The 16,994-nt window shown below is 35.2% G+C and overlaps 2 protein-coding genes across 4 annotated transcripts; both read left to right on the top strand.

Moving 5' to 3' along the window:
* The first annotated feature begins 2,192 nt into the window (after window positions 1-2,192).
* Window positions 2,193-9,102, top strand: LOC111019132 (heat-inducible transcription repressor). 2 transcript variants are annotated; one of them, XM_022295438.2, is made up of 11 exons: window positions 2,193-2,293; window positions 2,433-2,743; window positions 3,495-3,572; window positions 3,684-4,243; window positions 4,900-5,535; window positions 5,677-5,831; window positions 6,233-6,420; window positions 7,058-7,185; window positions 7,312-7,664; window positions 7,736-7,839; window positions 8,637-9,102. In XM_022295438.2, exons 2-11 carry the CDS (start codon window positions 2,452-2,454, stop codon window positions 8,705-8,707), a joined length of 2,565 nt encoding a protein of 854 aa, XP_022151130.1. In that variant the 5' UTR covers window positions 2,193-2,293; window positions 2,433-2,451; the 3' UTR covers window positions 8,708-9,102. The 2 variants fall into 2 exon arrangements, with proteins under 2 accessions (XP_022151130.1, XP_087973356.1); XM_088117230.1 differs by having other exon boundaries at window positions 2,216-2,293; window positions 7,058-7,664.
* A 3,157-nt stretch (window positions 9,103-12,259) lies between these two features.
* On the top strand, window positions 12,260-16,451 carry LOC111019133 (serine/threonine-protein kinase PBL34). Of its 2 annotated transcripts, XM_022295439.2 has the most exons (7): window positions 12,264-12,563; window positions 12,654-12,996; window positions 14,147-14,490; window positions 14,642-14,777; window positions 15,039-15,175; window positions 15,251-15,374; window positions 15,634-16,451. In XM_022295439.2, exons 2-7 carry the CDS (start codon window positions 12,792-12,794, stop codon window positions 16,152-16,154), a joined length of 1,467 nt encoding a protein of 488 aa, XP_022151131.1. In that variant the 5' UTR covers window positions 12,264-12,563; window positions 12,654-12,791; the 3' UTR covers window positions 16,155-16,451. The 2 variants fall into 2 exon arrangements, with proteins under 2 accessions (XP_087973357.1, XP_022151131.1); XM_088117231.1 differs by having other exon boundaries at window positions 12,260-12,563; window positions 15,039-15,374.
* Window positions 16,452-16,994: the final 543 nt, after the last annotated feature.

Raw genomic sequence — 16,994 nt, 5'->3', positions numbered from 1 at the left:
TAATGATCCCCTAACAAAATTCATATGATACATACGAGCTCCAATTTCCAAAACAAGTTGTTAATTAGAGAAGCGGCCCGTAAATCTTAAATTTTTTAGTTTAGTAGTAATTTGATCATATTTGAAATGGTATTGATGAAATTATCAATATAATGTCAATGTCGATAAAAATTTCTAAATATATATATATATATATATATATATATATATATAAACAAGAATTTCACTCTTTCAACGTAACTTTACAATTCTTATTATTAACATTTATTCACATTAGAAATACCTTTTATATTTCATGGATTTTATGATATAATGAAAATTTTGATTAACCATTTATGGTGATACACATATAATAATATGTCTATTGAGATTTAATACCTTCTCAAGTTAGATCGTATTTTACGTACATCAACAATCAATATCATGTATAGATATTTGTACTAATTAAGATGCTGAAGTTGGCAATAGTTGAGGATTACTTTTTTCCTTTTTTAATATCGGACTCGAATCTAAATCTTGGATGAGAGACCTCTTACTATTCTACAGATATTGTGATTGATTGATGTTCCCTTTCCACTGTATATATGTGTGAACTAAAATAACTCATATGCTTAATTAAAGGACAATACTTCCAATACTTTTTCTTTTCTTTTATTTTTTCTTTTTGATGATAAACCCTACTGATTGGTTAATGACCAAGGAGAGGAGGAAAACGTGCTTCTTTTTTTTTTCAGATTTCGAATATTTTTTTTAGTATAATAGGATTTGAATCTCCAGAAAAGAAGATATTTTTATGAAGAATTGATGGACACTGTTTTGGCCAATTATTTTGTACGTGACATGATAATTTGCATGATATTGAATATAACCAATCAATTCTTTTCCAAAAATAAATAAATAAATAAATAAATCTCATCAACTTCTTTTTGGTACTTATAGAGAGTATTAGAAATTGTTTGTATGGTTAGTCAGTTTGCTATGATTTCGTTAGATGGTTAATTATTCTGTTATTTTTAATTTTGCATACATAATTCTATATTAGTAAGGAGTAGACCAGGGAAGCAAATATATCAAAATATTTGAGTTACGTTAATGCACTCGAAAAAACCATTTGACACTAAAGTGAGTGGTTAGCTGGCTTGTTTCAAGAGAGTCTGATTTCAAATAGCCAGATAAGAAAGGATCGGGTACAGTCAGACAATCATCCTCGTTTTGTCTTTTCTGATAGGCTTCATCAAGCGAAGGTTTAAAACATTTCTTATTTAACAAGTGACTTTGACTGACGTCAACTCCAACTATCGTCTAAAGAGAGAGCTTCGAATCTCTTTCCGTCATTCCAGCAACTCCTCTTAATTGGAAAGTGATTCCGTCTACATACTAGACTAAGAATGGGCACTTCAAGCAAAGTAGACTAAAAATATAAGTCTTCAATAATATTAGGGGGTGAAATCAAGATTCAAAAGGAAAGAGCTTTGTACTCGAGGGTGAGAAACCCATGAAATAGGTTGTCCCTAAAGCAGAAGTGAAATAAGGAAGGAGTATTCAAGATGCTTTAACCGTTGAACTATTCTCGGGAAATATAATCTATCAACTACTATCCTAAAAACATTATAATACCAATGATCACAAACCTAATGTTTACTTTTTATTAGATTACAAGTCTAGTCCTTAAACTTGGTCAATTAACTTTAAAAATTGCCAAATATGTTTTTTTTAATAAAATGTCAAATAGATTTATAAACTTTCAATTTTGTGCAAATAATAGATCCCTAAATTTTGAAAACGTTTAATAGATTCTTAAACTTGTTAACTCCCTAATCTATTTAATATTTTTTCAATCAATGGAGCTATTAGCAAAAATTAGATGTTTATTTAATAGAACACCAAACTTCAATTTTATGTTTGACGAGGCCGTAAATTTTAAAAACGTCAAAAGGTCAATGATCATTGAACACATCGTTGAAAGTCCATGGACATACTAGATCTAAAATTAAAAGTCTAGAAAACATAATAGATATATATTTTTTTAAATTCAAAGATTTATTATATATTATATACTTTTTAAAGTTCAGCATCTTAGTGTTAGCAGCATATCTAAGTTTTTAGTGTAACTTTCGGAAAACAATTTGGGCCCAAAGAAGCCCTGAACAAGTAAAGCCCAGCCCATATTAAGTGGCCCATTTGGCATTCTAGTGAGAGAGTACGTTAGGCCCGGGCACCGATTCGCTTTTGCTCGGTGCTCCGCCATCCTCCACTTCTCAAACAGAGCTCCTCCGGCTCGATCTCCGATCAGGTAAACCCGAGGACCGCTTGTTGTTATCTTTTAATTTTCTCATTTTGTTCGCCTTACGAGCTTAATGATTGACAAATGGCATGATCGATAAATTTCAATTTCCAACTACGAGTTTACCGGACGCATCTTGATTTTGCAGATACTCTGTAGATGCGATAATGAATTTTCTACTCAGATCTACTCAGACCGTGGCTGCAGAGCGGCCAACTGTTCAAGAAACTCCTCCTCCGGTTGCTTATTACGCGCCAAAGCCTGCGGTAACTTTGGAGGGTCTGATTTCTGAAGATCCATTTCCAGAATATTCTGTAGTCGACGATAATGACGAGGAGGCTGATGCATCTGGCAGCGAAAACGGAAGCATTTCTGGTCATAAGGAGAAAAGCGGCGGTGCTGCTGCAGTGAAGCACTCTGATGTTTCTGAGGAAGAAGGGTGGATTACCATTCCGTGCAGTGCGTCCTTGCTATAACAGTCCTCTAATGTCTGATTTTGATAATCGGTTAATGTGTTATCATACATGGATGTATAGCCCTGCTCAAACATTAGGATAGAGTTGCACGAAATGGTGATCATTTTCCTTTCGTGTGCAATATAACATACCATATAGTGTATATGCACTATGCTTTATATTGATAATGGACTCGAATCTCTAGCTTTCGTTTCTGATGAAGGCGCCTAGTTAAATTTGTCTGCATTTGTTTCTTTGTCACCATCATCTTCTTCTTCTTTTTACCATGACGCATCATAAAATTGGATTTCTACCTTAGGTCAGAGTACGCATTTTTTTGAAAGCTAAATGTGAACTTTTGGTTCACCACTGAAACACGAGAGTTTTACGTTCACTTATCAACTCCCTGTTCTTTTGTTTGAAGTTTTAAGTTCTCGTTTCCTAAGGCAGAACTAGCTTGGGAATTTTATAGCATAAATCTTACAGTTTCTTATCACAAGTCACGAGACTGTTTACAATCTTGTTACAAAGACCAAATTACATAAGCTGTTAACGATCTTGGGTGGTTACATGCTTGGTTCTATCTTACATACAACAATATACACCTGACATTCTTTCAAGACATGTATATTTAGTGATCTTGACTCCTGAGTAGTATAATGGTCAATGTGGCTAGATTCTTTATGTTACATGTACATGCTCCCCTTTCCCTTTTGTTTTCTGAAGGAAATCTAATACTTGATGTTCTTTTCTAGAGGACCTTCCTTGTGATTGGAAAAATGCATCAGATGTACATTCGTTACGCACTCTGGACAGATCTTTTGTTTTCCCAGGTACATGTACTTTTTTAATATCTTGTTTATTTTGCTTTTCATACATGTGCATCTTCGATGAGAGAACTGCTGTGTTATCTGTATGGTACTTTAACGTTGCCCTTTATGCAGGCGAACAGGTATGTATCTTGGCATGCTTATCTGCCTATAAACAGGATACAGAAACCATAACTCCATTTAAAGTCGCAGCAGTTATGAGTAAAAATGGAAAATGGCAAAGTCCTGAAAAACAAAATGGAAACATGGATGATGGAACTCATTCCACGAATGGGGAAGGACATACCAGTCCGGATCAAAGTACAGATCAGAATGGTGAAAATCCATCAAGTGAAAAGATTGATCCATCAGAGGATGTTTCTGCCAGCGAATACCTTCTCAGAATGGAAGATCACAGACGGCAAACAGAAACACTGTTACAACGATTTGAGAACTCTCACTTTTTTGTAAGAATTGCAGAGTCTAGTAATCCCCTTTGGTCAAAGAAAAGATCTCCTGACAAGTATAGTGACTGTGAGATGGTGGGTCAAGATATTTCGGGTAATGGAACTCAAAACACTGTTGTATCTAGCATAAATGCGGTCATTGATCAAGGAAATTTTGATTCCAATGTCTCTGGTGGCGTAGCAAGAGGTACCTTTAAGTGCTGCTCTCTTTCTGATGGAAGCATAGTGGTATGTATTACAAAGATTCTGGAGTCTCGTGCATACTTGCAGAAACTTTTACTTCTAAGTCTCAAGGGTTGTGTCCTTTTTCTTGAGCCTACACCCTGCACTAGTAGGTTCCAAGAAGTATTGGTACCTTCATTTTGCAATACATTGTCCACTTTAAGCACGATTCAATCAGTACACAAATTTATTAAACTAGCTTTTGATCCCAAAGAAAATAATTTGCTATATTGTTCATAGAGATGTTAGGCTTAGTTGCTCCATGATGCAGCCTGTTCAACATACAAATACATAAGAGGAGCTCCGGTCCATAAAAACTGCATAGTCTGCATTTTACAGCTATCATGAACTATTTTTCTGCTGTGTCATTGGATTGATTTATGTTCTAATTCAGGATAAGTACTTCGTTGTTCCCTATTTATTTCATGTTAAGCATAAGTAGCAAGTGGTTTCGATCCAAATTTGCTGCCACATTTATTTTGTTTCATATAACTATTCCTTCCGTCAGAATAATGGTTTGTGGTTTATCTGATATCATCATACTCTTTCTCAGAGTCCTTAATGCGTGGCTATATAAGTTCCCAAGTTTTGATATTAGTATCAATTTCAATACTCTTTCTAACTACTGATTCTCATTCTGTCTTCTTGTGGGAAGGATGCAGGTGCTTTTACGTGTGAATGTCGGTGTTGACATATTGAGAGATCCTGTATTGGAAATTCTTCAATTTGAGAAATACCAAGAGCGGAAATTGTCATTTGAGAATCAGGACGACTTAGGTTACTCACATCTGGATCCATGTGGAGAATTGTTGAAATGGTTGCTTCCTCTAGATAACACCATTCCTCCTCTTGCCCGCCCTCTATCTCCTCCCCGTTTGATTTCCAATGCAGGAATTGGTGGAGCGTCTCAGAAGTCTAACGTTTCCACTTCATCCGGTTCTCAGCTCTTCTCCTTTGGCCATTTTAGAAGCTACTCCATGTCCGCGATACCTCACAATTCTGCACCACCTACTGCACCTGTGAAAGCTGCAAGTTCAAAGCCAAAATTTGAACTTGAAAACTGGGATCAGTTCTCTACTCAAAAGTCCTCAAAGAGTAAAAAAAATGGGGGCCGTAACCTTTTATCTTTCCGAGGTGTCTCTTTGGAGCAAGAAAGATTTTCTGTCTGTTGTGGACTAGAAGGAATTCATATTCCAGGAAGAAGATGGAGGAGAAAACTTGAAATTGTTCAGCCTGTCGAAATCCAGTCTTTTTCTGCTGATTGTAATACAGATGATCTTTTATGTGTTCAAATAAAGGTTTGATGCCACGAAATCTTTTTTAATGAAGTTATGATCAGTGCATGATATTGTTATATATGTCATTCATATTATGCTTCTCAAGTATCCCCTTGAATGTTACTTGTGCATATTTACAAAGTTACATTCGTTGTTTTGCAGAATGTGTCTCCCGCTCATATACCAGATATCATAATATATATTGATGCTATAACAATTGTTTTTGAAGAGGCGTCAAAGGATGGACTCCCTTCATCATTACCAATTGCTTGCATAGAAGTTGGAAATGAACACAGTTTACCAAATTTAGCCCTCAGGTTGTCGTCCACTCTAAATAGATTGTATTCATTAAACTTCTGGTGTTTCAGTTATCTTACTGGTTGTTGTGCATTTGCCGTAACTAACATGTGGGTGGTTGCATATTTTAAGGTTGCTTTCTGTATTTGTGTGTCTGATGGGAGGCACTAAATTAGTACTATAGTCATCAGTGAGGAATAACTTTTACAGTGTGTCATTTCGGTATTGACTAGAATATTATACAAGATCGAGAGGTTTTGATAGCATTAGGTGATAATTATGACCTTCGAATGTATCAGATAATTTCTAGTGAATCATTTTGGTATAGGAAAATATTTACATTGGTGTCTCTCTTTTCATTTTTATATGGAAATTACAAAAATACATTCCTTTGATCTTATGTGGAGCTTCTACATGGCAGGAGAAACGAAGAGCATTCTTTTATCCTCAAACCAGCAACTTCTATGTGGAGGAACATAAAGGCTTGTGGAGAGAGAAATTCCCAATCATCCCGATTGCAGACTGGATATGCAACTTCAAGTTTGTCCCTTACATCCAAAAGTATTGATCAATATGCAATTATGGTAACTTGCCGGTGCAACTATACTGGTATATTTACTGATCTTTGTTATTGTGATTCATCTTAATGAGTTCGACTGGGGTTATTTCGCCTTTTTCTGTTTTTGAATTTTCAGATTCTCTTAACAGAAACACATCCCTTCCATTGATATATTGGAAAAAAATACATCGCATAAGTATTACGATTACCCACCCCTAGGAACTTACGAAAAACAACTCCAATTTAAGTTAACTGCGGGTGGAGTATAGTCACAAAAAGAATTGGCATGAGGAGCACCAAATCAAGAACTGAACTTAGCATTTTCAAGTAGCTTCTCCTAATTCCTGCATTTCTCATTAAAGATCCTTTGATTTCTCTTCAACCATAATTCTCAAAGGATTGCTATTACCTTGTTGGACCATAATGTCTTTGCATTTCTTCTAAAGCTATTTCCATTAAGCATATGCTCCACATTTTCTATCTCTTGCCAAGTTACTCAAACCCAACTGGGATTAAAACAAAGAATGTTAGTATACCATGGATTAAGGCTGATGGGCAATTGGAAGAAGATAGGTATCTGGCTTTTTATTTCAGCAATCTCTAAACCATCATAATTCGGTCAGTTGTTGCCACTTATGCCAAAGCAAGTACTTAAATTATTTCTTATATTTTTCTGAATTTATACAGAGTCCAGATTGTTTTTCAAGCAACCAACAAGTTGGCGACCTCGAATTTCAAGGGATCTTATGGTCTCTGTGGCATTATCAGGAGAGCCCCCTAAACCCAATGGAGTTGTTTCTCAGCTTCCCGTTCAGGTTTATCAACTCGAGCATGAAATAATGTCAACAATCCCCTCCCTCCTAACATACACATTCTCACACACCTGCACCAATTTCTCATGCTGTCCAATCAGCAGTCATCTGAAAGGGTTTAAATTTCAGGTTTTAACACTTCAGGCATCAAACTTAACATCTGAAGATCTAACCATGACAGTTCTTGCTCCAGCTTCCAATACTTCTCCATCTGTGATTTCATTGAATTCCTCACCATCATCACCTATGAGTCCATACGTGGTTTTAAATGAAGTTGTAGGAAGAGTAGGCAGTGAGAAGTATAGTACATCATTGGAAAGACCGAGATCGATTGCTGTTGTATCTGAGAATCAGAAACATAATGTTGATTTTGGAGGCCGGACAGTTTCTTTTAGAGAACAATCTTCTCCCATATCAGATATCATCCCAAGTGCTGGTTTAGGTTGCTCGCATTTGTGGCTCCAGAGTAGAGTTCCATTAGGGTAATAAATAGTTCTTTTATTCACTGTATGAATAGTTTTTCGAACATTCATTGCTATCTTGGTTTTTGCAGATGTATTCCTTCTCAATCTACAGCTACCATCAAACTTGAGCTACTTCCCTTGACTGATGGCATAATTACTCTTGACACGTTACAGATTGATGTCAAGGAAAAAGGTAACGATTGCTATTCTTCTTCTTCTCTGCATTCTTCTATTATGTACCTACTGTTAGAAGAAGCTGAATGATCTTACACCTCAGCATAACTTATTAGTCTATATTTGCTGCCATCATTAATTGTTACCGAGTCTGGAAAAAATCTTCTGATATGTACTGGCATTGGAGGTTTCTGATGAATCCTTCTGGTTTCCGTTGAAACTTCAGTTTCAATATTCGTTCTTCTAGTTCTAACAATCCTATCTAGGTGCATTTTCTTAACGGGAACGAGAATGATAACTCTTATTCCCTTTCTCATTTATATTGTTTATTTAATAAATTAAAAGATAAAAAATAATTCTTAATTTGTCACTAAAATTGAGAATCATTTATTCCTGAAAAAAAAAAAATCATTTCTCTTTCTTCATCTCCTCCGTAAAAGTATAGGTAGTCATTCTCTCATTTCCCATTTTGATAGGTCCCCATTTTTCGTTTCCTCTCTCTATTTTCTGTTGGTTTTACACCTATTCAAATCTTATATCTATCCCCAACATTAGGGAACAATATCTTAATTTTGATTGAACACGCTATCATTAATTTATTCTCATTCTATCATTTCTCATGTCGATTTGATTTTTAGATTCTTTCTCATTTTCATCAACTTCTAATGATTTTTTTGAAAAATATAAAATTAAAAATATATAACTCAACTAGTTAAAGTATATATTTTCGACTAAAATATTGGAGTTTTGAATCTCTACCGAAATATATATATATATCTCAATGGAGAAATGCCTTTAATTATTTTGATGTCGCAGGTGTTACATATATCCCCGAGCACTCACTGAAAATAAATGCGACTTCCAGCATTTCCACTGGGATTATTTAAAGATGGTTCCTAGTATTTCACATTTTATCTCGAGCTGTGGAAGGGTCCATCCAAGGCCCGCCCTTTTGGCCATCCTGAATCAGATTTTTTTATGGTTTCTAGGCCAATCAACGACCATTCGCGCGTTTGCCTTCTCTTTGAGTGTGATTGATATACCCATATCCATTTGTCTTGGATATATAGCTTTTAGTCGTGTGTTGTAAGTTGTAGCCCTCCTCTTGGAAATGGAATCGATGTACATTCTGGAATGTCAAAATATATACCTTTTTTTTTACTTTTATTATTTGATTGTGCTTCTAGGTTACTGCACCTAGAAAATAGTGGAGAAACTGGGAATCACATTAGATTGTAAGTTTCTATTTTTTACACCTACTAAAACCGAAGACCTTTTCAGATATTCTGTTCCTGATTCCAAATATGATGCTTAAGAACACTGCCATTCTGTCACTTGTGAGCTAATAATAATGCCTCTTTTTCTTCCTTTTCTTCGAGACGTTATGGTGCCTGTGGCGGCCTGCCCAACAGGACGTTTCAGCGCAGACCAATCATCCAGAATAGACCACACAGGATTAAGCCTACTCCAATTCAATGGACAGGTTTTATTATCAATGATGAAATTGCTGAAGGTGTTCTTGATATTTCCTTGGTATTATTTGTGACTTTAATGAAGATCCCTCTTTAAAATCAACAAAATACTAAAAAGTGTAGTTCGTAGAGCAAGAGGTATTGATGTTTACTGTTTGAAATAGGTCTAAATCACTAAAAAGAATGGTTGATATAGTGTTACTCCTTTGGTCCCCTTGCTATGGTGGTGAAATTTCTCCGTCATAGGCTTCCAAAGTTTTGAAGGGCGTCATGGTCTAGTTCTTGTCTACACTTCTTGACTTTTATATCTAATACACATATGCTATTGGTCTAGTAAAATAAAGTACAGAACAGATTATTCCTTATATATGTAAAAAGAGAGTGTGGGAAACAACTCACAGGTATGGATTGCAATACTATCAAAACCAAAAGGATGGATGGAATCATTTCAACTTAAACAGTGACATCATTTCAAACCACACTTCTATTCATCGTATGATCAAATTGAGAATCTTTGTTCGGACATATTAGAATACATCGTGTCTCACCAAATAAAAAGCTCGCTCGGTTCAAACGGAGTAGGTATGTTCTATTAGAAAGATGCATCAAACCTCATCAGTAGATTTTTCTCAAAAGTTTCATTCATTTTTATTTTTGAGTCTTAGTTTATTCGACCTTATTGGTTGTAGTTCAATCCTTAATCCTTCACTTTATGAATAGAGACGAAAACCAGATATTTGAGGTATACATTTCTTAAAAGTGATGCAAAAACTCAATTGTTCTACCTCTTCTTTTGTCGTCAATTTTGATTTGATCGTTGGAGTCATTTCGACAAGTATCAATATTATGGTGGGTTGAACTATGTCAACAATTTTGTTATCTTATAGGTTAACAAACATCTTGCATGTATCAGAAATGACATTTTGAAATTCACTTATTCAAAGAATCAAAACTAAAAGTTCTTAATTTATTGGAAAGTATTATTTCTGAAATCAAAACAATAATTATTTAAAAAAAAAACAAATAATTCGAAGGAAAAAGATATAAACATGTTTGTATTGAAGTGTGACAGTCATAATACTCTCCTTCGAATATCAAGATCCAACTTGTTTGTAATTAAATTAGACCTTATAGTATTTGATTTATTCAACTAAGTTTCCTTAATTCCGATTAGTGATAGAAGTTTTTCATCATAGTTCAGATAACGTTTATGTTAAAAATTGACCCCTACACAAGAATTTGCTTCTTAATTTAAACAAATTAAAAATAGAATAAAAATAATCTTCATCTAAACAAAATTGGTCCCTTTTTTGGGTGCATCATAAAGTTATGAACTAATATATATAGATATATATATCATTAAGTCATGGGTGTGTCATTTTCAGAGAGTTATTTTAATAAACTTTGATAAAAGTAATTTATTACATTGAAATAATGTTGCTTAATTAATTAAAAAAATATATTAGTTTTAACGAATATATTAAAATTAGCATGACGAAAGTCAAGCTATGTGCTGCACGTTTATGCTACAAAAGTCAATCATTTATTCCTTGATCTTGCAAGTAAGCCTTTTTTTTTCTTTAAATTGTTTGATATTTTGAATTTATTACCATACTACATACTTCAAATAAGTAGTGTTAAATGAACTAATTTATCAATTTATAGGTAATTATAAATAATTGTGTTTTTAGCTAAATTTAGAATACAAAAAATTCTAACGTAATTTATTAAAGTAACTTCAACAAGAAAAAATCCACTCAAAATTTAGAGATATTTATAACTTCTTAGAGAACAAATTTACACAATAAGTTTCTTAATTGTATATTTCAAGTAACCAAAAACGCTTTTCTTATTATTATGGCTTAGAATACTCATAAAAATAAAATACTTATATTTAATATCAAAATAAATAATCTTTCAGAAAGACATTCACAAATCCACAATTTATTAAACAATTGTATCTTTGAAATATTATTTTATGGATAAATTAATTATAAAAAGAAGAAACAGATTTTTCTAATTGTTGAACTCAACTTCCTTTTAATTTTTTTGTGTACACAACTTTTTAATTAAGTATTAAAAAAATCACCTGAGCACATTGATATTCTCATGTGATTATTGCTTTAATCCTCTAGAATTTATGAAGAAGAATAATTATTTCCCTTACTTTCTATTTGCTTTTAATTCAACGGAAATTTGTTTTCCTCAACATTTTTATGGACATTACAAAACATGTTTTAATCATTAAATCCAAAGTAAAAAAGAAAACTGGTTTCAACCCTGATTTGTCGTATTTTATGTAAATAAATAATTACATTAATTAGTAAAATGAGTCAAATCTATTGAAAATAAATAAAATTTATAAAACATCTATTTTGAAAATAATGAAAATTCATGTCCAAATCACAATATCCTTTGTGTCCAATTTGATTACGTTATCAACAAATTTACAACAATAAAAAGCTTGAAATGATTGGGGTTGAGGCTCTATTATTTATAATTTATATATAGGAGGGGGTGGCTTAGGGGTAGAATCGGTCTTTCAGAGTAATTATTATTTATTTTATTTTTTTACTTGGAAAAAGAATTAAACAATGAACAATTTTTGTAATAATTCGAAAAAATAGAGGGAAAATTGAAAAGAGGTGCGTGCAATGCACCGAATAATTTGACGTGCGCATTCAAATCCGCCCACGAAGGCAGACACGTCAACATCCCTGTGGGCCATGCTCAAATTCTCTCTCATGCCCGAACTACCCGGATTTCCCACTTTCTATCTGCCCGAAATGTTCGGTCCGTTCTGATTCGGAGCCCCGGACCACGGTCAGCTGACACGACCGGCAGTTCGGTCCCTGCCCGTTTCCCCGGGCAGCTACGCTAGCTTTTTGCCCAGTCTTTGATTCCATTGGAAAATGGAAAAAAAGAAAGGAAAAAATTAATAAAGAAAGAAAGAAAATAAAGGAAAAGGAAGAGAGAGAATTGATATTTGGGAAAATAATTTTTTTTCTCTCTTCATCTTTTAATTATTTTTTTTCCCTGCATAAAATTTATAACTCCACCAGCTTAAAACTAATCTGGTTGTTCTTGTTTTGAAGCCCATCTCGGGGATTATCTGAATCTTTAGGCGCAGAAATTTCTAAGCTGAGATGGGACTGCGAGTATCATTGTCCTTGGATGATGGAGGAGATTTCTGTATGAGCTCATTCTAGTTGATCAGATTTTGGCCTTTTGAAGGGCTTCTCTTGGAATTCATCTCTTTTTATGCGATCTGGTAATCTTCCTCTCAACTGGGTCTCAACTGGTTCTCCCCCTCTTTTTTGCCCTAAGTGAAACGTGGTAAATTTGAGTGATCTTTCCGTAGGTTTCACGTGCGCTGTGTCGAGGCGAAGTTAACTACCTGGGCTTGAAGTGGCGACTGAGGAGAGGACGGAGAGGCACTGGATGGTGTTTCGGATTCGCGGTGTTTTATGATTATCTGTTTCTTTTGGGTACTTGAGCTATGGAGGTAATCGCTGAAGATGGGAAAGTTGAGTCTCGGGAAGTGAGCGAATCGAAGGGGAAGAAGAAGCAGAAGAACAACAAAGAACGAGTTGAAACTGTGGAAGAGGAGACTGGTTGTTGGATTGCTCTAAGGATTTTTGGCAGCTGCATTTCTTCAAGATCCAAAGTTGATAGTTCGATCAGTGGGACTAGTATTAACTATGGTAATGACTTATATACTCGAAAGATCATTTTTTTTCTCTGGTCATCTTCTCTGTAGTTCGCTTACTGGCTTAAAACTTAGATTTCTTGCTTTCTGGGACTTCAGACCTGTTATTTCATCTGTTGCCCATGTTCTGTAAGATCCTCGTTTTGATTGCTGTAATTTGTGAACATTTTCTGAAGTTAGCATTCATTCTTTTCTCAAAATTACCCTAGTAAATGGCGTCGGTGTGTATTGTTTTTAATAAGTTGATTAAAAACAATAATAGCGTACTTGAGATCATTGAACAATGTGAGTTCTTAATGCTGCATCTTGCATTTGTGTTATTTAACCCTATCTATCAACAATAGTTAATGATGATTAAGTTAATAAAAGTTGGGAAGCCAGCCCAGAGCTTAAAGTCATGGGGGATTTATTGCTTCAAACCAGAAAATGGATCCTGAAGCTTTGCTGAGCATATTGTGAACTTATCCGGTAAAGCTTCTGTAGAAAGCAGGAGTGATTGTCTTGAAGTCAACCTTTTGTCTTCCAAACCATCTCCTGTATTTATGTAAACCCTTGTTGCAAAATGCGGATTGGTGACAGCACACAAGTTGAAAATTCAATACTACATTAGTACATTGGACACTGCAGCTAAATTAAGGTGGAAAGTTGTATCTGTTTCCAGTCCTGTCGTTTTGTCAAAGATATGGTGAATGAGGAATGAGGAATCTACTAATTATTTCTTGAGTAATGGAATGTCTAAAATATAACTGCACATATAGACTCAGAAACATTTTATTGGAGGTTTACAGTTCAGTGTTGAGCTTAAAGTATAAATTTTATTGAGTATTCTATATACCAATTGAGAATGACATTTGGACTGTACTGTTCATGTACCGAATCATCTAAATTTTATTTCTTCCTGTATTTTCTTATTTCTAATGCTAATTCATTGTCTTCCTCACGTGTAGACTTGTCTGTAGACTGTGACTATGTGTTGCATGATACTATGTGCTCTCATTTCCCTGCCAAAATATGGGGTTGTACTAATTTAGACCGATGTTTTAAGTTTGGAACAAAAGTGCATCCTACATGGTTCCTGTTTATCTTCATTTTCTAACCTTTTTTTCTCTCTGAGTTTTCCTAATTTATCCTCATTTTTGTGTCAGCTGAAAGTAAGTCAACGGCTGATACAAGTAGAGACCAACCAACACCTCGAGATATATCGTCTACAAACACAAGTATGAGTAATGCAGAGAGTAATTCATCCACTTCCAAACTAGAAGAGGAACTTAAAATTTCTCCTCATCTACGGAAATTTTCATTCAACGATCTTAAGTTGGCCACAAGGAACTTCAGACCCGAGAGTCTTCTTGGCGAGGGTGGTTTTGGTTGTGTTTTTAAGGGTTGGGTTGAAGAAAATGGCACTGCTCCAGTTAAACCTGGCACAGGACTTACTGTTGCTGTCAAAACCCTCAACCATGATGGTCTGCAGGGCCATAAAGAGTGGATGGTTTGAAGCTTCTCTGATCTATTGTCTTCTTTTATGGGATATTTAATTATGACATTTTCTATCCTGTATGGATGTGATAAAAAGTTGTTTGGACTTTAGGAAGATTTTCCATATATTCCATTTCTAATTGATGAGTTATGTTATGTGGCAGGCTGAAGTTAATTTTCTTAGTGACCTCAAACATCCTAACTTGGTTAAACTTATTGGTTACTGCAATGAAGATGACCAAAGACTGCTCGTATATGAGTTCATGCCTAGAGGAAGCCTGGAGAATCATCTTTTCCGGAGTATGTTGTTTCCTTTTTCACAATTAAATTGTCCACTTCCATTCATCCTGTACTTTTTTGGGCAAATGGGGGGAAAAAAAATAGGAGGGCATGATTTATGATCTGGTGTGTTGACGATTATTTAATTAGCTTAGTCTCTATAAATTGTTTTGGTATATCTTTTAATCTCAACTTACCTTACATAGAACCAAATAAAAATTATTCTGTTTGCACATATATATGCCTTTTCTTTTCACATGTAAAAATCTACATCATGTGCAGGATCTCTACCTCTTCCATGGTCTATTAGGATGAAAATTGCCCTAGGTGCTGCCAAGGGTCTTGCTTTTCTTCACGAGGAAGCAAAAAGGCCTGTGATATATCGTGATTTTAAAACATCCAACATCCTATTAGATGCTGTATGTGACCAAAAAACAATGGCTTTAATACGTTTTTCTTCATTATTTATCTTCCTGACAATATTGCTTTTTCAGGAATACAATGCCAAGCTTTCTGATTTTGGACTTGCAAAAGATGGTCCAGATGGAGATAAAACCCATGTCTCTACTCGTGTGATGGGAACATATGGCTATGCAGCTCCAGAATACGTAATGACTGGTGAGTTTTGGAATATTTGGACCTTTTAGTTTCCTACTGCTGTGATTGAAAAGTACATTAAATGAATTTTTTCTTGGAAGGAAAATATGGTGATTTACGTTCTTTTCACTTGTCAACTCTTTTACCTATTTGTTCCCATGGCATGCAATGCTCGGATTAAAATTGTAGAATTTGGAACTGTGTTATCTTGTTCAGTCTACTAGTGCCTTTTCATTCTCCCTTGTGATTGCATTTGGTCTGATAAATGCTCGTATCACAGGACATCTTACATCAAGGAGTGATGTTTACAGTTTTGGAGTGGTTCTTCTCGAAATGTTGACTGGCAGAAGATCCATGGATAAAAACCGTCCTAACGGCGAACATAACCTTGTGGAATGGGCACGGCCATACCTAGGAGAGAAAAAAAGATTCTATCGTTTGATAGACCCTAGGCTTGAAGGTCATTTCTCAATAAAAGGTGCCCAAAAAGCAGTACAATTGGCTGCTCAATGCCTTAGCCGAGATCAAAAGATCAGACCCTTGATGAGTGAGGTTGTTGAAGCCTTGAAGCCTCTGCCAAACCTCAAGGACATGGCAAGTTCATCTTATTATTTTCAGACAATGCAAGCTGACCGCGTTCGATCCAGCCCAATGGCGAGAAATGGCTACCACACGGCTGCAGGACCAGTTCCAAAGAACGGGCAGCAACTACGCAGTCATTCAGTCGCACACGGTTCTCATGCTTCTCCTTATCATCATCAGCAGCCCCATCCATCTCCAAAACCCAATGTCAAAGCCTAAGAATTGGGTTGTTTGGTAATTAATTAGTAATTATCTAGTTGTGTTAACCCATCTCATTTTGTCATCAATAGATCTCCCCCTTCTACCTCAGTATAGATAGATGTTTATTTTGCAAAACAGCATTTGCTGGTGGATCATTGAAAACGCCGCAACAGATAGACATATCTGCTCTATCATCTTGTTAAAATGGGAAACCTGGCAGAAGAGTGTACGATAGCAGATGAATATTGTTCATCGATTTTCAATGTCATATTGTTTTTGGGAAAGAATAGACAATGCTCCTCATCTCTTCGCTTCCCTCGTTCTATTCCTCTTCATTTTTGTGGGTCAAACACTTCCATTTCAGAAAAAAAATTATGACAGACAAGCAATATTTGCCAGCTTACAAAGACGACAATGCTCCACATTTCAACTTAGATTGACAAAATATTAGGCAACAACAGAGACCGCACCCATATAAAGACCTGATGATTGATAACGAATACGTGATGAATCAAGGGGTTTGACTGCTAAATTATTGGAACAAGGATGAATTTGGTGTTGGAACTTGAGTGGATGTTGAATGGCTTCTCAAACCCACTTTGCCAGTTTGCTTCAGCCATTCATTCTTGACTTGATAGATCGTTGATGCCAATGTAATCCATTTGGGTTAATATTATAAGTCATCGACATATGTGTGTTCTTACACCATACCCACTTTCTCAATGCAAGTGCCCAAATATACCAACTGATCGAGAAAGCAAAAGCATGCAGCTATGGACAAAATACTATCATTGGGGAAGATTAATTATAAAATAGAAGATGTGGGTGGCCAACGGTGAACAGAAAGGTCTGAACCGT

This window comes from Momordica charantia (assembly GCF_013281855.1).
Source record: "Momordica charantia cultivar OHB3-1 chromosome 9 unlocalized genomic scaffold, Mcharantia_2.0 BLBB01000009.1, whole genome shotgun sequence".
Lineage (NCBI taxonomy): Eukaryota > Viridiplantae > Streptophyta > Magnoliopsida > Cucurbitales > Cucurbitaceae > Momordica > Momordica charantia.
The sequence above is the reverse complement of the archived record's forward strand: the minus strand, read 5'-3'. Positions and strand labels throughout refer to the sequence as shown.